The sequence below is a fragment of the Mytilus galloprovincialis genome, chromosome 8 (assembly GCF_965363235.1).
Source record: "Mytilus galloprovincialis chromosome 8, xbMytGall1.hap1.1, whole genome shotgun sequence".
Taxonomy (NCBI): domain Eukaryota; kingdom Metazoa; phylum Mollusca; class Bivalvia; order Mytilida; family Mytilidae; genus Mytilus; species Mytilus galloprovincialis.
Window position 1 is genome coordinate 10,646,834 of NC_134845.1, and position 27,277 is coordinate 10,674,110.

General features: G+C 31.3%; 1 protein-coding gene across 6 annotated transcripts in view; it reads right to left on the reverse strand.

Moving 5' to 3' along the window:
- Positions 1-27,277, reverse strand: part of LOC143085059 (teneurin-m-like) — a 132,620-nt gene that overhangs the window by 4,418 nt on the left and 100,925 nt on the right. Inside the window, exons 14-32 of one of the 6 annotated variants that reach the window (XM_076261207.1) lie at positions 26,046-26,240; positions 24,483-24,698; positions 23,794-23,823; positions 22,686-22,871; positions 21,559-21,705; positions 19,923-20,130; positions 16,274-16,393; positions 15,531-15,816; positions 14,831-15,098; positions 14,336-14,476; positions 13,555-13,807; positions 12,841-13,076; positions 12,218-12,375; positions 10,185-11,259; positions 9,628-9,642; positions 7,183-7,508; positions 4,769-4,789; positions 2,842-3,144; positions 272-1,880 (exon numbers count right to left, since the gene is read on the reverse strand). In XM_076261207.1, coding sequence (XP_076117322.1) covers positions 272-1,880; positions 2,842-3,144; positions 4,769-4,789; positions 7,183-7,508; positions 9,628-9,642; positions 10,185-11,259; positions 12,218-12,375; positions 12,841-13,076; positions 13,555-13,807; positions 14,336-14,476; positions 14,831-15,098; positions 15,531-15,816; positions 16,274-16,393; positions 19,923-20,130; positions 21,559-21,705; positions 22,686-22,871; positions 23,794-23,823; positions 24,483-24,698; positions 26,046-26,240 — 5,793 coding nt within the window. The remainder of the gene's footprint in view (positions 1-271; positions 1,881-2,841; positions 3,145-4,768; positions 4,790-7,182; positions 7,509-9,627; positions 9,643-10,184; positions 11,260-12,217; positions 12,376-12,840; positions 13,077-13,554; positions 13,808-14,335; positions 14,477-14,830; positions 15,099-15,530; positions 15,817-16,273; positions 16,394-19,922; positions 20,131-21,558; positions 21,706-22,685; positions 22,872-23,793; positions 23,824-24,482; positions 24,699-26,045; positions 26,241-27,277) is intronic. The other 5 variants (XM_076261209.1, XM_076261208.1, XM_076261210.1 and 2 more) reach the window with 5 other exon arrangements.

A 27,277-nucleotide genomic window follows, 5' to 3' on the forward strand; every position in this document is an offset into this window, starting at 1 on the left:
TTCTCTAATATTTTTTTTATGTTTTGTCATCACTATGGTAATATTTTTTGTGTAAAGAATAGAAAATTCAGTGGAAAGCAGCAAGTTTGAAGTACTTGATATTTGACATAGACAGTGAGAGTATAAATCAGATAAAAATTATTAAAATATTTCCAATTTTCATAACTATTGTATATATCCTTTGAATGAAAATTCAAATTTAATTTTTTACTATACCATGAAAAGCAAGTATCAATTGTGTGTCTGACTAAAATCTAAATTCATGACTTACATGTAATTGGCAAGTTTTTCCTCTGAACATGTACATTTATAAGATCCATAAACCTGTAGTTATTAGTGAGAAGAGGATTTTCTGGAATGTCTCTCAAGTTCTTCAGTACTTGGCTATACCCAGGTGAGATCCAATGACCCGTCGCTGTGTCATACACACGACTGTTTAACATCACAAGCTCAGTTGCAGGGCTGTATATACCTCCTTGGAAACCAAAGACAAACTGGAATCCTGGACTGGAATCAGATTCTAGTTTCCCAAGAGGATCGTAACTCATTTTCTTAACAATACCACCATCTTTGTTAAAAATAACAAGAGGGGATCCCATGGGGTCTGTTGCTACATAATAGAAGACGTTATTACGTTCCATTCCTATAAGTTTCCCGTTTGGATGGTATAAGTATTGTGATAGTTCACTTGTAGTGTGGTTGTAAGAGTGAGTAATAAGCAAAGGTTTTTCAATGTTCATGTAGAAAAATTGTAGAATGCCACCAAAGTTGTTATCCTCCATGATCAATCTACCTTGGGTGTCATAGATGTACATCCGCCTGAACGTAGATCTCTGGGATATTCCAATAAACTGTCCATTGGAGTTGAAAGTAATTTGTTGATTATGTCGTTGAATCAAGAAACCATCTTTGTCATATTTATATTGATATGGTCCAGATTTCTTCAGTCGATCACCGACATCATATTCCAAAATTCTGTATGTTTCTCTTTCTGATATCTTATTGATGTTTCCGTTGTTGTCATAGCGATATCTCCATGTGGACTGTCCATCCAATAAGATATCTACAACATTTCCATTGATATCGTAGACATATTGGTAATCACTTGACATACCTTCCTGCAATCTCATGCTCCAGTGATGTATTCTATTCATAGTATCATATCCAACGCTAAACTCTAGAGCCTCTTTCTCACCAAACTTATACTTCATCGCTTGGAGACGATTATAATTATCATATTCTGATGTAATGGTCATATGACTGTCACTGATTCTTTCTGAATCAACAAGGGGCCAATCAAATTTAAAGGATTTGAGAGATTTCAATCTTCCGGTGTCAGTATCGTAAGCCATATTACACGTTGTAGTAAAGTTTTTACCAAATCGAGTCCTTATTTCAGTTAGTCTAAAATTATTATCATATGCATATGTACTAACAGCACTGAGACTACGTTCCATAGCAAAGTCAATACCGTACTGACTGAAGAGTGTTCCAGCATATTCAAAATGTTCCATGGCATTGTAAGAATTCCATTTTATTTCTGCTGTTTTTAACCTTGATATATTATCATCATACACAAAATGAATATCGGTTCCATCAAAGTAGACGTGTTCTGGCTGGGCATACATATTGTATTTATAGACCACCTTCCTCTGTTCGCTGGGGAACAGTACTTGGAGAAGTTTACCATTGGCATCATACTCTTCAATGTAGGGGTTCTCTAGTTCAGGAATATGATACAGATATCTCTGAACTCCAATGGAGGTGATCTGGTTAAAGTAATGTTTCCCTAGACCTGGTGTACGTAAGAACTTCAGATTGCCTTGGTTATCATATTCTAGGTAGTATTGCAGACCACTGGGCATTAGTATGTCTGTTGGCTGTAAATAAAATAGAAGTAGAACCTGTTAGCTATTGTAATGATAGTAATTGTGTTTTTATACATCTCTTGTTTGAGAATTATAAAATATAATTGTATAAATAAACCAATTTTTCAAGACGTTTCGGCCATGAAACGTCTTGAAAAATTGGTTTATTTATACAATTATATATAGTATGTTCCCTATTGGAATTTTGAAAACAAGGAATTATAAAATAAAGAAATTAGAAATTACATTTGCCCTTGACTTTCAAGTACAAGTACCTGCTGGTAGACTCTCTATAAGGTGAATACCAAAATCCCAGTGGCAAACACATGTTCATTTCATATATCATCACTTGTGTTTAAAATATAGCTTCAAATCTTGAAGAAAAGATGACCTTATATAGGTTAATGATATTCTGTTGTGTCTTTTCTTACTTCTTTTTTGAAAATGTTTAATGTATTGTTGGTTTTTTTTTTAGACTTGTGCCCTCAAATATACCAAATATTAATATAAATGGTACCAATTTTACTTCACAAGATGTGAATTTTGACAATCATTGTCTCTTTAGTGATGCTCAAAGTTAAAATATTTGAAAATTCAAATCATTAGAATAAAAGTTTTATTTAGAATCATGTTGTGTCATTGAAATGGGATTAATCTATTTAGATTACAATATGTGATACATAACATAGAAGTTTTATTTCATCTCATTCCAAACAAAGTATTTCATGAAGTTTTTTCTAAGAATAATATACAGTGTGTATAGTATTTTTTGTTGAGTACTGACAGATTTAATCCAATGAAGTTTTATTTTCTTTCACTTTTAGTCTTGATAATTTGATTGGTATAATGTAGTAAAGAGAGTTTTTAAGTATCCTAACACAAATGATGCAACTGACATTCAAATATAAATATTATAGCTGTCCTAATCAAATTAAAACCTCTTCAATGATGGAGGAAAAATGAGTGTACTAACCCTACGTCCATATCTGTATCTAAAGGTGTATGGAGCTCCTGATGAGGACAACCTCTCCTGTAGGAGTCCAGCATCATTGTATATCCTCTGTTCTCTGATTTCACCATACTGCCAGTGGGAGATATGTCCATCCTGACGATAGGTGATATTTAGGGCGTGATGACCATTGGCTGGAGAAAAACTGGTTGGAAGTCCAGAGTCGTCATAATGGATAGTAATAATCTCCTGTAAATCTTTCTTCATTATTTTCTCAGTGTGTGTTTCCCTGTCGTACTGCACCGTTAATAGATTTTCACCATTTATCTGAAAAAGGAACATTTTAGATGGTTATTTACAGGCGAAATATGCATATGTAAACAGATCAAGCAAAACAGACAAATACATGTACATACATTTTATTTTTTTTCAATTTGTATTCCATTTTTATAAATATATAGGACCATTCTTATAAACAAAGACTTTTTATAATTAAATAAAAATTTACCAAATTTCAAATAAAGATTTTTGTTCCCCATTAAAAAAAAATAAAATTCTGCATTTCAATATTAATTTTTTCCCCCTGCTTTTTAATGTATTCTAAAATATAATAGAAATGAGTTCATAAAATCTAAAAATATCACTTCTTTTTTCTGTTTATTCTATGGTTAATTCAAATAATTTGTGGTTACCGAGATACAAAGGTTTCTAATTTAAGGAGAAATTTAAATATTCAGTTATTTTATTCAAAGGGAGATAACTTATAACATCACATGCAAATATTACGTGATTTTGTGGCAGTTATATTAAATCCTGTGAAACTGAAATGAAAATAGTTTTTTTTTCATATGCAGACATGCTATTTATATATGTAAAGGGGGAATTATATTTATAGCCAGGGAAAAACCAATAAATATGGATCTATAAAATATGTAGGTAACTATGCAACATAAATATAAATCTAAAAGTTTGACCAAAAAATCGTGAAAAATATTAAATTCATGCATAACTAAATGGTTCACCTCACTCATGTGTTGGTTACCATAGTTACCCAGTACTGCAGTGCTCTGATGAGAAATCTAAAAATCTACTTGGATCTTACAATTTATTTTAAAGTCACATGGTTTTCAGATTATAGAAATATGACAAGAGAGACATCAGTGTAATAGAGATAAGATATAAATAGAAATAAAAGCCAGTCAGAATTGTATACAAGAAAACAGCAAGATATGAAAAGAAGAGCACAATCTTCATGAGTAAGACATTGTAATAAGTATGTGCAGCCTGTGGAATTACTCATTTTCTGGAGAGAATATAAAACAAGCAGATGGTATGTCAATTTGTATACAGAAATACAATAGTATAACAGTGAGTCATTGATAATGCACAGAAAGAACATTTGGAAGCTGAAATTGTCTTTATTTTGATCATGATACCTAGATAACTTCAGAGAATATTCAAAATATTTCTAGCTCTGATCGTTTGCAAAAAAAACAAAGAAAAAAAAAAAAAACAGTTGAGCCTTCAACTTTTCTTTTTATTGTTTATGGATTAGAAATAAACTGTTTCTATATTGAAATTCTGTTTATTAACGCTTAAGGGAAAGATAACCTCGACATTTTTTAATAAGATACTAATATGACAGCAAAATTTGATAAGAAGTCAGGACTGAGACAACAGTATTTACCACTTTCTTGATAGAAATCATCAATATGAAGCATCTGTTTATATAGAAAAGCTAGAATATACATAGAGATGGAAAAGGTCATTCTTGTATGCTGGTGTGTCTGAACTTTGTCAGATAAAGCTTTAACTTAATCATTTATCTGAGTATATGTGTGTATGGTGAAATAAAGCACATTCTTTATATATATATATATATCAGTTGTTCATTCAAAAATGTCATTCTTGCTGCTCGAATAAAGTTTACAAATTTATTATCAAAACTTACTAACAACTGGTGAACTAGTAGCTATACAATAATACAATAAACAATTAAAATATGTTTATATAAAAAAAATAACACTTTACAAATTTTATGCACCAGAAGTTTTCTGGATTTACCTTCATCAGGAATTCTCAAAGCTGAATGTTTTAAAGCCAAGAAAGTTAACATACTTAAACTATACCACAATAAAGACCTAAAAGTAAAAGTCAAGTCTATCAGAGGTCAACCTTGCCTTAGGGAGTTGCAAACATAGTTTCATAATTATTTTTCATATACGTTTTTGTAAGTATTAAAATATGAAAATTAAAAAATTAAACAAGAGGCTCTCAAGAGCCTGAATCGCACACCTGGTAAACAATGCCTTCGGCCATGTTTTTTGACGAAATAGAAAATAAAACACAAACTTTATTTTATACACCCTACTGATCATTCAAATGAAGTTTGGTTGAATTTGGTTGAGTAGTTTTAGAGGAGAAGATTTTTTAAAGTTAGCAAATATGATGAACAAATTGTGAAAAATTGTCATTAAAGGACAATAACCCCTTAAGGGGTCAATCGACAATTTTGGTCATATTAACTTATTTTTAGGTCTTACTTTGCTGAACATTTTTGCTGTTTACAGTTTATCTCTACCTATAATAATATTCATAATAACCAAAAACAGCAAAATTTCCTTAAAATTTCCAATTCAGGAGCAGCAACCCAACAACGGGTTGTCCGATTCATCTGAAAATTTCAGGGCAGATAGATCTTGACCTGATAATCAATTTCACCCCCTGTCAGATTTGCTCTAAATGCTTCGGTTTTTGAGTTATAAGCCAAAAACTGCATTTGACCCCTATGTTCTATTTTTAGCAATGGCGACCATGTTTGTTGATAGATCAAAACTTCAGATACAATTTATAAACTAGATACCCTAAGGAACATTCAGTTAAAGTTTGGAAGTATTTGGCCTAGTAGTTTCAGAGGAGAAGATTCATGAAATAGTTTACGACGACAGACGACAACAGACGACGGACGCCAAGTAATGGCATAAGCTCACTTTGGCCCTTCGGGCCACGTGAGCTATAAACCCAACAAAGTATCTTTGGTTTAAAATTAGAGAATATTTTAGCTACAGATGAAAAAGAAACCATTTTTTTTTTTTTTTTTTTTTATAAGAGCAAATAAATAATGTCTCCAGATAAATCTTTCGTATAGATATGATTTAGTCCATGTTTTGTTTTGAGCAACTTCAGAAATTATTCAAATCAAAAGATGAAATACAGAACAGACTGAATTTTCCATTAAAGTTTAAATAAAATACACAATAACTAACTCAATTCATAGAAAAGTAAGAGAGCACAATGTCACAAGAAAGTCACTTATTTACGAAGAATCACTGAAAGAAATAAATGAATAGAATATTTCACTAAAAGAAGGGGAGAGTTGTGTAAGATTAATGGACTTGTACAAAGAATAAACTCTAATCAGACCTTGGTACATGGTGTTGAAAATAATAGAGTAACGACTCAAGACAGATGGAGCTCTACATGAATAAATTGACTAAAAATAAATAAATAATTGTATATATAAATGCCATTCTAGACTGGTAATATTTCTACATAAAGATTCAAGTGAGTGACGTTATTCTAATATTGTGTAATATCATCATGTATTCCTGTATACTGGATACTGTTGTTAGCTGGAACAACAGTAGATATACATGACAGGTATCCAGTTTACTACCCATCGTCTCTTGTGGAGAAAGTGATTGTTACTGACTTCCTGCATGCATTCATGTTGTTTTAGTCAAAGGTCCACTTGGTATATACTAACAGCAATAAGAACTACATTGTTAACAGGATCGGTCAAAAACACATGTTTTTTATATTTGTGTTGTATTTCTTTTTAAAAGATATTATAGAGACCAATAACATACAGTAAATAAGGATGCAATGTATATATTTACATTTACAGACAGTCAAAAACAAGTGTTATATAGTTGACATTAGTAATGTTGATGGGTTTTTTCATACTGAAAGGCTAAACTTTTTATGTTTTGTCGAGAGTACGAATTAAATCAATTCATACAATCATTCCTTATTCTTTTCCAACAAACAGTTTCCGTAATAATACTCTCCAAGTTCATCCAGCTTGTACTATTGTGTTCAATATAAATCTGTTGATAATAATACTTAGTGTCCATCATATTTTCATCTGTATAGTCTATAAAGAAGGTATATTACCCTTTCGTATACATACAATATACATATATATATATATAAAATATATACATACAAACAACATCTGAGGAAGTTCTATATAAAAAGACAATAAAAGCCATGAGGTTGGGGTCTACTAAAGATTGATAGAAGCAGAGTGTATATAAAAGTTAGCACTGCAGGCGGGATAGACATGTAAAAGATATGACATACCAGGAGGGCTTTTCCCTTGTAATCTGCAGCTCCATGCGTGTCATGCATATTCGCATGCCGTGAGAAGGAGGCTCCTACCCTCATCCTGTTTCCAACGCGCTCAATTTTTCTTGGACGAGAGGGTCCTTTGGAAGTACGTTTATAGAAACGCCATTCCAGTTTATGGACAAGCTTCCCTGGCATAATAATTTTGCGCTTGAAGTGCATGCGATGTTGGTTTTCTAAGATTGGGTGTTCTCCTGATTCCACAGAAATAGACATGTTGCTAGGGAACACAACTACAATGGTGCCGTCTGGTAAGTAGGTCACTTTGGTTTCTGCTGGACCTGTAATAAACAGTCGTAAAGTAATTAACGAAATAAAGAATCATTAAAGAGAACATCCCAGCAGTTCCTTTAGAACTACATATATGTATTTATTACTTCAATTTGCAAACATGATAATTGAATATTCTACGAAGTAAATTAATCTAATAAAACCAATCAAAGAAAAATTTAGGAATCAGCAAAATGGCAACTTATGTCCTTTCCAACATCGCTATACTTATTCTTTATTATTTTAAATAATCAAGCAAAATTCAAGAAAATATGAGACTGCTTGCTGTGACTTGTTTGGTGGAAACAGAAAATTGCCGACAATTAATTAAACCTTTTTTTTCTAACTCATGTCTGTAATGTTGTCCAGATTCAAAGAAAATCCTGCATATATATTACTATTTCAGATGTGTTTTAATCACTTACCCAGACAGACAAAAGGGAACATTTTTTAAACAATTTAATAGACATGGAGGGAAAAGGCCCTCTCTATAGTAGTGTGTGTTAAAGAAAATCTGGAGCATTATCTAGCATATACTACTTAGATCACAAAACAGAAGTAGAAGAAAGATAGAAATATAGTAACTAATTGCTGTATAAATAACTAAACCAAATAATTTTCATCAGTGATTTATTTTTTTCACTTTTATGAGTAGTAAAATTATGTAAACATAAATTGCCTTGAATATGTTTACTTTGATCTTTCTGTATGTACATATGACTAGAAAAGTTGAGCAATCAAGAAAATAATTCGCAAAGACATCTGCTAGAGAGAGCTTGATGCAAAAAAAATATATTCTCGAAAAATTAGTTGGTTTACATTATAATGTTTTTACTCCCCTTTTGTAATAAATAACAAATAATTTCAATTTATAAATAATATTTCATTTTCAGATGCCATAGACATTTCTTTAAGAATTAAAACAGTTTTACCCATTTTTCCTAAACCATATATCTTTTATGTTACAAATCTACCTTGTAAATTTATATAAAACCACCAGTTATATTCTTTGTATCATGCAAAAACAAATTGTCCACGACCTTTACAATAAATATCCTTTAACCCCAAGGACAGATTCTTTAAATTCTCAAAAGTTAAGATGAAAGCCATAGAACATAATTTACAAAACAAGTTAAGTCAGCCAGAAATCTGTACCATGTATGCAGTCTGTGATCAATCTCAATATATATATCATTACAAATATGCAATGTTGTGGCAACAGAAATCATGGACCCGACCTTGTAATCATAAACCTGAAACATCCTAACACAGTTTTTTAATTGGTCGATTTCTGAGTTCAAAAATTGTAATTAAAATTTATATGAAGCAATGCCTTGAAATGAAATGCGATATTTCAAAAGATTTTAGTATTAAAAGACTAACTATACCATCTTTCCATGTTTCCTGCAAAGGGTGTTTACTGAATCTTTGGATGTGCTTCAATAATATATATATTCATCATAATGTATAAAAACTTATGATTTTTAATTTTTTTATGCAAGTTACATTTCAAGATAAAAATTTGAATTATTTCTTTTCTTCCCAAGAAGTACAACTGCATCCAGAATAATAAATGCATTAGTTTTCATCTACAGTTATTATAATTTATTGAGTAAAACAGAATATCATTGTACAAGTTATACAAAGCTGTGAGACTTTGGAGTTTAGGTAGAGGCAAAGATGCTATATAGAGTGAACTAAACAGGAATTAATGAGTTTTATTGGTAGCAAGGGGAAAGATTCAAGCTGATCGATGGAGTTTGATGACTTGGTTTTATTCTTCCTAAAAATAATTTCTCATCATTTGATTGAAGTCCTGTTGTTTCTTTTTTTCCCATAAAAAAATGTCCATTTAAGAAAGTTCACTAGAGAATAAACTTGTATTACTGTTTTATAGCTTGTGTTGAAACATTTATAAAGTACCAAACTTTTTAAAGTTCCAAAATATAAATCACGTCTACAGAAATGAAATGAATGGCTGCCAAAATAATAAACTGCACAAAGAAGCTAAATATTTCTAGCATATCTGGTCATTAGTACAGAGAGCAACAAGAAAGCTTTGATAGCCACTAGGTGGAGAATCTATTTAGTAAACCATTACAATCTACCAAAAATAACTAAATATTTTACCGTTTTGTGTGAAAACTGAAAAATGGGAGGAAAATTATATGTAATATGCAATAGCTAAACTCTTTTATATGAAGTTGAAACTTGTATCAATATTGGATTTATAGAATTTTCTTCTTCAGGTGTTCTTTTCCAAAGTGAAAGGAAAACAAAAAGATTCTGAAATCAAACAGATTGATCTTTAACATATATTGTATGATGACTTGATAAAATTATAAAATTCCAAATTTTTTCCCCCTCTTATATTTGACCTTTTTGCCTCTCAGAATTTCCCGAAACTCCAATATTTGCATTGTTCCAACATCAAAGAGTAAACATACATGTACTATAAATATATAATTAGAATGGTTTTGTTAAAGAAAATCTGAAAATAAAAATTCTATAGTTTGTCTAGGGGAAATTTGATGAATAAAGTACTAAACAATGAAGCACAATATAAAAGCTTGACAGCTTATTAAATATAAACCCTTTTTCCTGCTAACTAAATAGGATTCTTAAGCATTTCATATCATTAAGTAATTTAAAAAAAAAGAATGTCAAAACATAAAGTTTAATTTTACCGTGCATAGCTGATTGGACACTACCATAAGTTGCCATGGCAACAATATCAGTTCCATCTGTAGTGACACGGACAATAGATCCCGTAGTGTTGACATCTGTTTTCAGTTCAGTAACCTCCCCTGTTGGTTGTTGAATCTCTCTTAATCGTCCCATTTGATTGTACGAGTAGATGTAGGTTTTGCCGTTGGACATGAACTTTGAGATCAGAAGTTCAGAGGTCTCTGCATACTTAAAGACTGCAGTAGAATTATCTGGTGAAAGAAATTTCTGTAGCTGATTCATATTATCCATGATTATTTCACATCGTGAATTGTCAGGTGATATAATCGTCTTAGCGTGCATGGCATAATTACGTTTAATTTCTACCTTGTTTCCAGCATCGTCTAGAATGTTTTCAAGTTTACCATAAAATGAGTTTACATTATATGTGAAGTTATACATGTATTGATCTGTCATAATGTTGACTGTGTGTTTATGCTGGCCGTAATGATTAAAGACATAGATCTCTTCCGTCTCAGGGGAGACAACTACATACTCTCCAGCGTTACTCTGAGGTGGCAGTTTGGACATGATAGAGAAGACTCGTAGGTTTCCAGCGTCTCCGATGTGTACAATGCCATCTGGTGTGACGGTAATTGATGTTAACTCGTTGAACAATGCCTGAGCAGCGAGAGTCTCCTCTTCTTTATAACATTTACACATTATCTGTTGACAATCACATTTGGACTTGACACCAGCAAAATGGTGGATCAGACCATCAGAAGTTACCACTCGGACACGGTTAATGTGGTGAGTATCACTCTCGACTACGTACAGCTCCCCCTGGTTACCAAACGCCAGGCTCTGAGGATTGACCAATGTCACATCAGTGGCTACTCCTGATGCCTGCTCATTATCTGGCAGGACACCAGATGGGAGAAATTCTCTGGTATTTATAGGACAGTTGATTGGACGTCCTGCTATAGTGATCAGTTTCCTGTCCTTTGTCATTTTCATAATAACATTCTTGTCCAGAATGTGTAATGTATCATCGAGAGGATCTATTGTCAAGTCTGTCGGCCATTGTAACCTGACCTATAAATAGATAATTTGTACCATCAATACAAATGTCTATACATGTATAACAGTCATATTATTGAGCTAATAGAATTGTATAGATTTTTTTTTCTTTTTCCGACAAGTATTAGAAAAATTTTGTTTAGAACATCTTGTGTTTATCATCTGACAAAATACATTAAAATTAAACAGTTGCATTTGATTTTGATAACTGGAAATCATCAATTTCTAATCTTCTTAAAATGACATGGTCTGTAATGAATTCTTTTACTTTGAAATAAAGGGAAATAACTCTCATGAAATTCATTTATAAAGATACATTGTGTAATTCATTCTGCAACATAACCTCACAGGAATAGTGCAGAAGGTTTTAAAATTACAAAATACACATAAGCAAGAAAATAAATAGCACCAAGTTAATTGCTGTATGTCTGCTTGTAATATGATACATGAAGTGTTCTGTGTATAATATGATGGGGTGTATAATATCTGACTTACATCATGTTCAACTAACTGAAACAAATATGGCCAAATATAAAAATCATTTCTGGGACTTATATTTAATTCTATGTAGAAAATAACAATGTCAAAATGATAAGAACTTATAATACAAAAATTTTTCACTGGGAAATTACCTCAACATTCTATTATTTTTAACTAAAATATGACACATCAGAAGCTCAAAGGATGGATATTTGACAGACAATTATGAATGTGTAAAGCCATTTACTACCATATACAATATGGTCTTATTAATTAGTCCAACAATGATGGACTTTCTAGCTAAATATAAAAGTTTCTGTCATAGAAATGTTTTTCCCCCCACTTTTCAGTAAGGGATAAATAGAGTTGGTTACACATTGAGAATTTTACACTGCAGAGATTAAACCAATTTACAAACATTATCACACTTAAAAATATTACAAATTGAGGCCAGGAGAGTTTGAATATGAAATAAATATATATATGTGTGTACCTTGTCTGCAGGTTGACTGGTTCCACAATCCATAGGTTCCCAGGCCATAGACTGAGCTTGGGAGTCTATCAGTGTATGGATTTTACCATCGGGTGTAATCTTACGAATGTTCAAGTTGTCAGCTACATATATGATACCATCCTTACTGATAGCAATACCTATAATCAGAGAGGATAAGTTTATCAAGCAGGTAATATCAAAATGAGTGATGACACTTTTTACATATGTAAGTCTATACTTCTGGACAAAAGGGAAATAACTCCAGAAAATTTTGACTATTTTTTTTCTAAAACTATATTGTGTAAAATTGTTATAAACTATGCATTTAAACTTGATATTTGTTAATCTTTTTTCATTCCATCCACTTTTAAACTGATTCTACTTACTTTTTATCACAGTTTATTGTTGGTGAAATAATAACAATGCCTTTGTTTCTTTCCAAAATTTTTTCTTTTTATTTTTAGTAAGCCAATGAAGTGATGGTTGGAGTGTACATTATATATGGATTTGTTCAAGCCTCATTTTAGTGTAATCTGTCAATAAAGTCTACCTTCTTCACTCACTATAGGTAAATAATTTCTCACAGAAAGCTGTACTTTTGAAGGGATTGTCTAGTACTTTACCTTTAGGTCTGACAAGTCTTGCATCTTTTGCTCGTTTGCCGTCACCACATTTATCCAGGGCCATTGGAGGACATTCCTCACCAGTACCTGCTATCACCTCAAAGTTACTCTTCAGATCTTTGACAGGACCCATGGTAGCTATTCTGATGATGCGGTATTTCATGTAATCTGAGATGTACAACCTACCATCAACAGGGCTGACTGTCATGTATGGCTTGTGAGATGTTGATATAGAACTGAAATAATAATATTCACATCACTTTATAATCTAGTGTTTTAATCAAAATAGAGGTTGTATAAACATAAAAGTTATGAAAATCCATCACCATAAATGTAAGAAGAAATAATCTAAAGCATAAAATAAGATTTGTATAAAGGGAAAAGGTTTTATTCATTATTGAAGGATTCTGGTGATCTACAGTGGTTTAAATCCTCATCATATGGTCTCTTGTGGTGAGTTGTCTCATTTGGCATCACATCTCATATCCTTATTGTAATAAATCACAACCATGGTCTCTTTGCATTAAGTAAAAGAACTCATATAACAATCTTAAATATATATCCTGTTCATACTCTTCAACATATATCTCATGAGATATCTAATAATCATTGCTAAGACCTGATAATATGAAGACGGATATTATTCATCATTCACTACAATAAAGTCACTTTTTGACAGAACAGCTATCATTTAACTAATACAGTAAGAGGTACCTTGTTTCCAATATGCTAGCAATATCATCTCTGCCTGGAGTAACTTTTCTGATGAAGTTATGGTCCCAGACGTACAGACTACCATCTCGCCCACTTGCCATTGCTATGGGCAACAGTAAACTGTTATCTAGGGCTCGCCCATTACACATGTCACAGTCTGGCTTCCTTTGTTGACCATTACCAAGGATATTAACAAGTTCCTGTGGTTTTTCCTTCAGGTAAATATTGGTTCCATCACCTTTGTGTAAAATACCTATATAAGAAAAAGAGAATATGAATTGCAAACAAGAGCTCATATAAATAATTTGGTCGTTGAACACAAAGTATTTAACTGAATTTTCATAAATCCAAGATTTTAAGAGTTCTATAAAATAAATATCATGTAAATACAAAGAAGTAGTCTTCCTTTCCAATATTTACTTTTATAACTTTTTTTTGATACAAAATATGTCAGGTCTATGTTTCTAATAAGCATATTCCTAATATTTTCTTACTTCTTCCAAAGTTTACAAGTCATGTGTGTTCAAACTGTTTGATTAAAATTATGTGATTTATGTATGCATAATATAAACTCTTTGTAAGCTTAATTGTATTTGGCATGTGTTGCTATATACAGATTGTTAAATGTGATTATGTTTTGTTTGTTTAGGGAGCATTCCAGAGCATATTTGTTTATATTTGTCTTGTATATACTGACTTTGAATATCATAATGTCATATGTCATTTGTCTGACATCATATTAAAGTAATAGTAAATAAAAAAAAAAAATAACAATACAAACCCTCTTGGAAATTATAAGTATGATGTATATCTAAGTTCCATCCACCAATTCCTGATGATGTCATATCAAATCCACTCATTGTCGTACTACGAACTTCCCAGAATACATAGTCACATCCTGTATACTTGTAGCCAACATGAACTGTAATATAACAGTAATAATATATACATGAGTAAATAGGTCATAGGCTAACAAAAAATATGTTTTTCACATTTCATTCATAAACAAATTCTAGTTTACATTTTCCAATAGTTATACAAAGAGAAGTTGATATTTTTATACCAATTACTTTTATAGTTTTAATTTGTAAAATCCGGTAATGTTGATTATTTTTTTTAAACCAGTACAATAGATCAATTAACATGCTCCTGCGCACATGTGCATATTTGGACTCCTATTAACAACTTAGAGAGATTATTCTACAATCAATAAATAATGTTGTATTCTTAGCGATAAAATTCAAAGAAAATATCAAAATCTGTATATGATGTTTACCTCTGGCAGGTACAATTCCATACACTTTCTGGTTGTATGCATTCTTCCTATCCCAGGAGTGGGTATACTTCAGTTCAGGGTCAGCTTCAAAAGTTTTCTCTACATGATTGCCTTCAACATACACCTTCAGATGAACAAGGGCAAGGTTAGAGGGTATAGTGTCAGGGGTCATCTGTATCAGGATAACAGATTTATAACCAATGGCATCACTGGAATGGTAAACCAGATGGACATGGGTACCAGGAATCTCTATACTCTCCTGAAGAACCTGCAATGAAAATAAACGTAGTTTTATAATGGGGTAATTTCAAGTTTGTATTCATCAAGTTAATTTACACATTATGAAAAATATGTGATGTTGTTGAAAAAGAATCAATCAGTGTGTAAACTATAAAAATATTCATCTAGAGGTCATACATTTGCATATATGCATTGTCATCTGTCTTTTTCATAGAATTATCTAAATAAAACTTTCAGATGATGCTTTCATTATCATTATTGTTAGTTTTAGGCAAATAAATAAAGATCTTGAGATTCTTCTCAAAACTAGCTAAAGTGCATCCAAAAATTGACTTCATAAATTAGGTTTAACTGCATTTTAGTCAATTTTTTGACAGCAAATCTAAAAGTACCTGACTTAAGTCATAAATGAAATGTGGCTGTAAGTTCATGTACTGAGATCAAATTGTTTTAAACATACTTGTGATTCAGGAATCAGTGTACTCCTCTCTGGGCATGCTCCTAGCTGTGTATGTTGCCATGTCGACAGGACCACTGGCTTCAGTTTGTAATGATCATGCATGACACCACATAGTTTGGGATCTGGTTCAAAAGCTTCACCAAGTTGATTTTTGAGATGCATGACAACAGTTTCCATAGTGACAATCTGGTTCCAAGGAACCAGTACACTGATTTTCTTGGTTATAAATGGAAGACGTGTAAATTCTAGTGTTACAGATCCACCTCCATTCACCAATATGTCAAATCTGAAAAATCATATTTTATTACTTTTTAGAATAAGTTGACTATTAATCAGATGCAACTTTTTTTTCTCCAGCAAAAAAATTGAAAGCTGAATACCAGTAGCAATAATAACCTTTTTACTTATATGTTTAGTATGTTATAAAGGAGAGAGAAAAACGATCATGTCTCATAGTTTCATTTTAATTGCCAATGTACTTGCTATAAGATTTTTAATCAGATGATCAAAAGAAGTTAATTTGATTATAAATTGTGATCTTTATCTAATCATGAATTTATTATGTACCCTACACTTTTACTGAACTTGTGACTTGAATGCCTGTCCTAGAAATTTGGGCGAAGAAGTTATTTCTGGACATGACTTAAGTACTCCTAGAGGTTTGTTCTTCTTCATAATATAATGTTTATCTATATATTGTATACATAACTGGGTATGGGGACCAAGTTTGTTTACACACTTACTGTCCTTCTCTTCTAGTCAGGGTGTACCCATACAGGGGTTGTCTAGTAACTGTGACCCTGACCCCTAACAATGGTGTGCCGTCTTTTGTCAAAACAGCTCCTCTTATGACTGATACTTGACTGAAAAATAAAAACATCATAAATAAAACCTATATCAAATTATACTCTTAGCAAAATTAATAACAGCCATTGCAATCTGACAACTTCAAACTAATCACTTTCATTAAAGCCAGAACCAACTTCTTGACTTTTTGATTTACTACAATGTCCAAATAATTTTACCACCAAATGTCTTTACAACAAAAGCTTTCTACTTGATATATGATACTGCACTTAGGTTTTGTCATACAGACATACATATCAACATGTTTTACTGATAAACCTCATCTATTAAATATATAGTCTGAAGTACAAGTAGTTTATATATAATGTAGGCTCCAAACTGGTAGAAGTTAACAAAAGAAGAAGTTATTGATGAACGAAATGAGGCCTGTTTGATTAACATTAGTACAGTATCTATTTAACCCAGTCTGCCCAGGAGCTTTGTTAATTTAATTCTGGTTAACTTTTCCAAATGTGGTCTCATGAAGCTTGCTTTTGGGATATATAGGTTTCCCTTTGGTGAGATGAGTCTTTACAGAAAAAAAATATTTATCTAAAAAAGAATTTAATCCAAATATGCATTTCATGAAAGGTTTGCCATTGGAAGGAGAGGCTTTGAAATTCCTATTACCAGCTGATAAGTATCGTTTTTAATCATGTTCTTCTTTATGGCCATCCTTGTGGAGTTTTTATTTATTTCTCCTGGAGAAAGATCACAATTATTTATTACAACTTTTATCTTAAGACATCATCTGAGGTCACTGACAAGGCATATCATGGATGTCCATAGTTTTAATATAGAATTTAGAATTTATAAAAAAAAAACTATTGCTATTATCAGTACACAAAGGTAAAATAATCATGGATGACTCCCTTTTGGGAACACATAAATATACCATATTTGTAATTGTAAAATTAATGAAATCAGACAATTATATCTGAAGAGAGCATGCTTTTCTAGAACTGCTTATTTTCTTTCTCAAAAATAATTATAGGACTATGTTTTACTTCTCAAAGTATACATGTAGGACATTTTCTATTCTAAATAAATCGAATCAGAATGCCATGCCAGAAGTTTTACTGCAATGCCATTATTTATAAATCCTTACAATTCAATAAATGCCAAAGATAAATGCCATTGAAAACATTTATGAGTCTCTTGTGGAATTGATACTTAAAGTAAAAGAGAAATTTTATAAAACATATCTTAGAAAACTTAAGAGCATACTTTTTTGCTACTTAAAGGCAAAATATAATAGAAATCTAGAGCCTCTCTTTATCTAAGTAAATTATATAACTTGATACTTAAGTTTCCTATAGATTGCACTTATTCAAGCACTACAAATTAATATTACACAATATACAAAATTATTTACTTTATATATCATGACATTTATGATATCAAAACCAAGCAATCTCGTAAAAGCTCACCAATTTATTTAATGAATAATTTAAGATTTTTATGGAAATGACAAGAATCACCAAGGTGCCCGACATATTGGTAAATAATAGCTGATTGGAGTTCCACTTGATTGTAAAAAGTGATAGTTTCTAATATACCAATTGAATCGCTAGTTCATATAACAATTCAAATAATGGTTTGCAAACATGAGGAACATTACATTTATCTTGGAAGATCAGTTTCTGAGTCTTAGCCAACCAGAAAATTAACTGCAAATAACAACGAGTATCAATTTCTAAAATTTTTGATTTGTTAAAATTGCATGAGGGACTTTCATTTTATTGCATTTTAGAGTAATTTTTCTTGATATTTGTTTATTTGAGACAGTAAGTACATGATTTCAGCGTCACATGATTCTAAAAGTTATAACTAAGATGGCCATAAAAGTCTGCATGTCTGGACAATCTAATCAAATGGAGTCATTTCTCAATTATCTTTTTCAATATATAAAGTGAAATAGGAGGAAATTTGTTCCAGCCAAGCAAATCAAAGATTGAAAATCAATTCATCACATATTTTTAAAAATAAATCCATTTTTAAATTGCTGATACAGACAAAAATTATGCAATACTAGCCAAGACCATCAGAATGATATAAGGGTATCTAGTTTGTTTTATTGATGTCATAAGGGGCTCCCTATCAGCTCTAATGTGCAGTCTTATCATGATTCCCTTTGACTATATCTCCCTGCATAGTTACTCTAATTCTTGTATCACAGATTTGAGATTATCAATGAAGTCACAATGTCTGAGGAAAAATTTATCAGCGACATTACAATAAAGAGAGGTATTCAGGCCAACTTTTATCAAGTGAAACAACTGTCTCAGGGAGGAATAAGGACCAAAAGTAGCATGATAAACAGATTATCTGTGTTTTTTTGCATCATAAAGTATCAGCTGCTAAACACAGTCTGTAGTTTTCCGCCTGTTTGCTATCTTCACTCACAAACAAAGGTTCCAGCTGATATTTTACAATATCAATAAGCTGAACACTTTATCATCTATGAATATCCTAAAATTTGCCAAAAATTCTATATATATATTAAAGAATTTGGAGATACCTGTATATTACTGACTTACTTCTGTTAGGGAATTATTTGTTTTTTGCTCATTCCATTCTAACTTTTTTTACAACACAAATTGTAAAACTTGTGGAGCAGGATCTTGTAACCCTCCAAGAGCACCTGAGATCACCTCTTTTGGTGAAGTTCATGTAGACCAATTTTTTTTTCCAAACAGAAAGTTTTCAACATAAAAGCCCTTAAAGTCTTTCAAGGGAGACAGATGTGTATAAGTTCTTCTTGTTTCTGAATGCCAGTATTTCAAAATGGTATAATTGTATTTTGAGCACTTTTGAAAAATAAAATATTGTTTAAACTAAAGTCTATGACATGGATTTCATCTATTTATTGTTTTATACGATTAGAAACAAAATATTTTAATCGACTAAATATTCTTCTACATGGATCGAAGGTAAAAAGTTTCAATCTACGATAGTAATACATCTTTACCTACACAGATTCCTCACCCCCAGTGTCATGTTATCTATGCCACAATATAATTATATAATTTAGTTACAGATACGTGAGATAAGAGACAATTAAATTCAATCTAGGGTAAAAAGTTCTCAGATGAATTTGCTTTGTACATGCATTTTCCCTGTGAATCAATAATTGCATAATTCACAATATGCGTTCTCTGGAGTAAACATTTTGTAATTTGTTGGAGAAATTCCTTTAAAAGTTAACCAATTAACTGAATTTCTGAAGGTGAAAGATGAAGTCTTTTGCTGAAGTAATGTTTAATTTTACATTTCATTAATTTTATCAGAAACTTTTGACACTTTCATACATAAAGAGACATGAACAGGTTTCCCACACTGAGCTTTTGCAAAATATATTTCAAAATCATTCAGTTCTTCCTAGCAAAAAAATAAATTCTAACTATTCATACTTTCTTCAGCAAGAATGACGATCAAATATGATTCTGATTAATGTAATCTGATTTCTCTGATTAATGTAATCTGATTTCTCTGATTAATGTAATCTGATTTCTCTGATTAATGTAATCTGATTTCATTTCCTACCTTTCATTGAAGGCATTCCTAGATGTCCCAATCTGAACGCTGTTTTCTTCAATCAAGAATTTCATTCTATCATAGAAAGAAGCTGTAGGACTTGGAGGTTGTTTCCGTAGTAATATGTCAACAGGGTCAGGTGACATCTGACAGAAGGCATCCTCTACACAGGAAGCAGTCATACAACAATCTGGATCCTGACAATCCTTTAATCCATCTGTAAAACACATAGCAAGCATAAGCACATAAAAAGACTAGTCGTGAAATAGTCTAAATATTAAACATCCGCGTAACTGTAGGATAAATAAAATATTTGAGTAAAGCTTAGAGAACAGAGCATGATTCAAATGTTCATAAACTCCACAGTTTTAATCCTTAATTAGGTCTTTCCACTTTTCTGTGGAAAGACCTATTGTATTTTTTCTGATTATTATTTTTTTTTTTTTTCTGCCAAAGTTTGTTATCGCATAAAATTTTTGTTTAGCAATATGTCACTAAGATATTTCTTATATAGTATCATACAGTTTATGTGCTTTTTATTTTTACCCATCCTAAGCCAAACAATTTTCTTTGTAATAGTTATTTCCCTTTTCACTATTTATCAAGTGAGTGCATCTCTTTCGTAACAAAAAAAGATATCTACAAAATTCTTTTTCTAAATTGTTTGTTACATCTTCAGAAAATTTTGGATAATTTTGATTGAAGCAATTACTATTACTAAATACTATCTACCATTACCAAATAATATTGTCGGTATTTGTTTTGATCTTATAAACCGTTAACTGTATAACCCAGGATTATTTGTATTTGAGGCCCTAGGTCCTAACTTAGGAAATGAGGTCAAGGTCAAAAGTCAAGGTCAAGTTCTCAATTTTGACTTTTGCTTGTTTTTGCATTTTCTCCAACACTTTTAAAGATATATATATAAGAACAAGTGCAAAATGATTGCATTATGGTAATGAAGATATGTTACATTTGGCCTGATACAATCTAATGGCATCTTATAGAAGTTAGTGCCCCTGAAATATCTAATTACAAGGTTAATTGATTATTACTTCAACTTGGTTCATTATAAAGCCATACAACCTTCAACAAAAGGTTGGATGACATGTGACCTTGAAAATGACAACTGGAAGTGACCTTGAAAAACCAGAAATAGCATTTTTTGCACTTTTTTTCATGAAAAAGTACTTGGAATTCATATATTTTGTAAATTAAATACATTAACTTATCACTCAAGAGTAGAAATGACTTTTGATCAACCGGAAGTAGCCAATTATCTCCTGAGTTAAAGGCAAAAGTATAAAGAAACTATATATTTTCGAAATCAGTGAGAAAGAACCTATCATGTGAGAATGGAAAAGACATTAAATTCACCTGAAGTAGCAAAATATCTCCCTTATTTCACTCAAAGTATATCAAAACCACTTATGTATCCAATCAGTATAAAGTTACCAGTTTCTTTTCAAAATTTCTTTGATGTGGAAAGACCTTCAATTGTTTTCTGAACAATTGGTTTTTAATTTTTCTTCTTTTTCTTGGAAGGTCTTTTGTATAATATTATTCATTTGCAATAAGTTCTCCAACTTCTATCACTTTAATGTTCAGGAATTTAACTTTTAATGTTTTCTGATCAAAATTTTACCTCTATCATTATCCTCCATGTCATCACAAACCATCTCCATGGCAACATCACATCCTTTTCCTGTCCAGCCGGTGTGACATGTACACTTCCAGCCATCAGAGAAGTGACGGCATTCACCATGTTTACTACATCCATTAGGACAACCATCTGTAACATATTGAATTCTAGTACAATGTGTATCATAATAATATAGCAGGTACTTGTGGTGCACACTTGAAATTGCAGGACAAAACTTACCTTAATGCTATATATTTTTTCCCAAAATATCCCAATTTTTTTCCCCTCTTGCCCCCAATTCCTACCTTCTCATTCCCACATTCCCTACCCACTCTTACAAGATGAAGTGACCCAATATTTCACAATTATGGTAAAAACGTTGGAAGATTAAATAGTTCTTTATACCAAGAAACCTATATGTCTGGTTCTGAAATAAAAATTATTGTGACAAGACCACTGAAGTTTACATATTTAGTATACAAAAATACTACCGACACCCACAATCTACTTTATAAGCATTATGTAAAACTTAATTTTTTTTTATTAACCATAACCTATTATGTATCACTCTCTATTGGCAAGTCTAAAGCAAAAAAGACCTACTTCTAAACACATGTACAATTTAACTCTTGACAAAACATATTTAATTGATATAAATATCAGCTAATCATGTGTTTAGAAACAAGTAATATGCTTATATTTCCAAAGTTATGCCCCTTTTAATAATTATATCTAGCAAAAGCAAAGAGAAGACTAATGGCAAAGTAGAAAGTATGTTCTTTATAGCTGATATATTTTCTTATAAAAATAATTAAAGTCACTTATTTTGATCCAAGTTCAGAATATCAACTACAAGTACAAGATATATATCTAGTCTTCCTGGTTGGTGTACAGAAAAAAATAGTCATGGAATTTTTTACACCAGAGAGATACATCTTGGATACATGTAAGAACCTATTTCATCCCTGGGGGATAAAGGTTAATGCTTAATAAATTTTAATAAGGGCTTTAGGAAGAGTTGCAGATACAAAATGGCTACCTGGTCACTATATACCTCCAACCTTCAAAAAGAATGGGGTGTAAAAAATAATGAAAAACAGGTAAAAGTCAGGTGTGAAGGATGGATTTACCTATAGTGCAATGTTTGCCGTTCCAACCTTTCCGACAGACACAAGTTCCATTCTCACACTTCCCTTTGAAGTCATCACACCGTGGATCACATGACAGCTGGTCACACAAAGCTCCGCCCCATCCAGCATCACAGATACACTTCTGATTACGGCAGGTACCACGATAACATGTTAGACGACAAACTTCTATAAAGGTGAAAGGTCAAAATCCAGGGTCAATGAAAGAGACTTTATTTGAACAAATGTAATTAATTTTTTTCCAGAAGAAGATTGAGATTGATGAAACATTAAATATGTAAACCATGTTAGTTGCTAAATAGTTGAAAGGTTCATTAGATTACTAGTTAAAATCTTATAAGATTTACAAGAGATTATGAAGCTTTGATTTCTATTTCAAGGTTAAAAAAGAATATAAACTGGTTCCTAGTAAGATTCATCTAAATTGCTACACTGTTGTATACTAATGTAGAAAATTTGTATAAAACCCACACACAATACAACATCAAATATTTCTAGAAAAAAATAAAAAATATCTGTTGACAGATTTATATAGCAGGGAAATCATAAGCACAAAGGGACATTGTTTTGTTCTTTCAATGGAGAAATAGGACAATTTTGTAATCTTTGTAAAAAAAAATCTTGATAAGGAAATGATTTACGTTAAAGAATTTCTTTCAACAGAATAATGATATTCCTTTTTTTCCACTTCTTGACCAAGAAAATTGTTTGCGGTAGTATGGGGTGGTGGAACCCTTTTTAGAAACCCCACCACCTATAACTTTTATTCTCACTTCATTTGTGACGTAATTCTATTTGCTTCAACCCCTATGACCTACAGAAAAAATTATCAAGTCTAACCCTCCCAAACATTTTTTCCAGAAATGGTATTTAAAAGGTCTCTTCAGTGCAAAACTGGAATTACTGTACAAACATTTGTGGAAAAGGAACGTCATTTCTCAATGGAATTGTGTCATTATATGTTTTCATATAGAGGATATGCATGATCCATGTTTTTTGTTACAATACATCAAATGCACTGCAATTTTTACATTCTACAGCTAAATACATTAATAAAAACATGCCTACATGCAGTTAACACTGTTAGTACCTGATAATTGGTGAGTTTTACGCTTTAAATCTGAAATAAGTTATATTCTGAAATTAGTCTCCTAAACACGTGTCATCAAACTACATAAAATATTGTGAACCATACAGAATACACATCTATATATACATATAGTACAACATCTATTAAATCATGGAGGCATATTTGTGATGTTAGTCAAAATACATGCAAGAAAATAAACTGCCATGCATAAAATATTTTAAAATAAATAGACAAGTTGAGTTTTATTTCAAATTTCATTGGGTAACCTAATATATATAGTGAAATAGTAAAAACACTGGACAGAAATAAAACCAGATGGTTGACAAAAAAAACAGATGAACTGCCAAAAAAAAAAAAGATTTGATACAAAAAAAGTGTTTATATAAAAGTACCCCGAAGTTATGGATACTATAGAACTTCCAACATAAAATTGTCAATTTTGTTAATGGTTAAAAAAAATGCACAGAACTGGATTCAATTTGTAACTAAATGTATGATTATTTTTTTTTAATGTCAGATTTGTTATTCTTACTTGTTAGCTTATATATTGTTAATGGTCCATGCAGCTACATGGGAGATAACTATGAATCTATATTGTTAAAAGGGACGTAACTCTTCATACAGCATCCCACTGAAAAACTCAAATGCATATTAACAAGGGGAAATAACTCATTCCGCATCCAAATTACCTGTTTGACAGTTCTTGCCAGTGAAGAACCTATCACAAATACATTTTCCAAGTTCAGCATCATATTTCCCACGCTCGGAACAATCTCGAGCACATAAGTTAGTGACGTTAAGTTTATCTGGGAGTCGACAATCGGGACCTTTGAACCCTTTGAAGCATACACATTGTCCTAGATGACATACCCCGTTACCAGAGCAGTTAGGAAGAAGGCAGTCAACTGTAACCATTGAGATAAAAGAAGAAAAACTACGGTCAAATTAAATACACTTCATTGAGCCATTTATAAACATGCTAGCATTAACTTATATAAACAGTGATTCATGCTTTGAAGAATCTAAGAATAAAAAGAGCCATGCTTTATTTGCATATATTAGCAAAACTTATTATTTCATGCAAAATGATACAAAGATGATAGTCTAGCAGTATGCTTAATATGCCAAAGAATTTAGACGACATTGGTATAATTGATGTCAATTTTGACTTGCATGGTTATAGAGATAACTGTATAATAAATGACTCAATTAAAAATTAGTAATACACAGCCAAGGCATTAATCAAATCAAATATTAGTAAAATAAAGCTTTAAAAAGAAATAAATAGAAAGCTTGAAAACTCTACAAAACATAATCTAAAACCACAGCAAAATATCATCTTATCCAACAACATTCAGTCTCCATATTCTGTCAGGAGCATTTGATCATAAGGTTTCCAACATATAAATACAACATGATTTCTGAAAATTGTTTTGACAGAGTTGAGCTTTTAGGGAATGTTATGTTGGATGAGACGAGAATTGATCAACAAATAATTGTTTCTGGATAATACTTTCACTGAACAGTTATTTCTCAACTTCATATAAATGTTTTTTTGAGGCTTGTATTGTGCACACATAAATGTTTATATATTGAAGAAATAAAGGGAGAGGAGACTACCCAATAGGCTATTCAACTGACTGTTCCATCGGTGTATCTTGTTTGTCATTTGGCCTGCCAGCTTTATTTATAGAATCTGCTGAGCAGTTCATTTTGAGATGATTAAATAAGAAATCTAAGGAATGAGCTTGTATATGTTCTAGGAATCACAGACTATTATAAACTTAAAAGAAAGGTTTTATGTGAATTATAACCTGTCAAAAAGCGTTTAAATTTTTCTGAGAAATAACTGTTCAATTCACTAGGCATATTTTTTTCTTGTTCCCATAAATATTCTAAATTGTTTCAAATGTTATACATCTATGTTTTTCATTATTTGTAATAACATGTACAGTATCAAAATATATTTCAAAGCATGCCAAGAAATTCTTCAAAAGGAATTTTATTTTCCCAATCAGTTATGATAATTAAATATTGAATAAATGAATAAAAGTTTCTGTCTGACATTTCATTTGGGGAATTACAACATTTATAATGTGGAAGTCCTTCCTGAGCATGCTCCAATTTTTACACAAAAGGGTCAATTATTGTTTAATTCCTACATAAAATACTATTTCCCAAAAATGTGAAGCCATTTCCCATAATCCCAAATTCCATTTTTATAAATTTTAAAGATCCATTCAATGCCTTACCGATTCCACAATGAGGTCCCTGAAATCCTGTATCACAATGGCATTCTCCCTCGTGACAATAACCATTGCCGTTACAGTCTGGGAGTGCACATTCATTTTCTGGAACATTACACTCCTGACCTTTCCACCCTTGTATACAATGACACACCCCTCCAATATACTGGCCGTTACCATTACACACTACAAGACAATCTCCTGAAAAATAACATATACGATAATTAGTGAGTTTTTCTATTACACACAACAAGATAATATTCAGGAAAAAAAATAAATAACAATACTAGTGACAGTTAATAATTTACCTTTTGAAATGAATTTTAATTTGTTTATTCTCTTAATACTGTAAATTCAGAAATTTTAGAAGCCTTTTCATTATTGCAAATATAGGGGCCTGATTGTTCTGCTAAAAATAAAAAACTTGCATTTTAAACTGTGATAAAGCATTTCTAGTATCCAGTATTACCTGAATTGCAATAATTTATTTAATTTTTTTATTTCTTTCATGGTCAACGATATAATTCATTTCTGTATTGTTATAAATTTGACTGTGCTAGTGTTTGAAATGCCATTCCCGTCAGACAAGTTTTCTAATGTTCTTTTCCTCTTATTTAATACATGTTATAAATATGATTAGTAAATCATCAAGGCAGTCCGTCAGACAAGTTTTCTAATGTTCTTTCCCTCTTATTTAATACATGTTATAAATATGATTAGTAAATCATCAAGGCAGTTGGTGGTTCCAATTAGATTAACAGACCAGAAATCAATAGTGTTTCATTCATTAACTGTTGATAAACTACACCCGTGAGCATTCAGACCTAAAATCATTTGTTGCTTCAAAAATTGTCCCAATCATCAAACATTGCATGCAAATATTAACTCAGCAATATAATAAAGGACTTCTGAACATGGTCATCACAAATACGGTCATTACGAATACATTTCTTACAGGATAACAGAACCAGTGATAACATTGATGTGCATTTTCATACTGATTTTACCAAGTATAAACTTCCTTACACTTGTATGCAAATTAGTCTGCTATAACATAAAACCACACAATTTGCAGCAAAATATTGTGACACAATTTAAAACCTTTGAAGTCAAAATTTAAAAGTGATTTTGCATAACATTAAAACATCATTTGGAGAAAAAATTATAGGGTCATTTATAGACAGGTTGTACAGTGACCTCACAGTGACCTCAAGATGCTTAAAAATCAATATCATTTT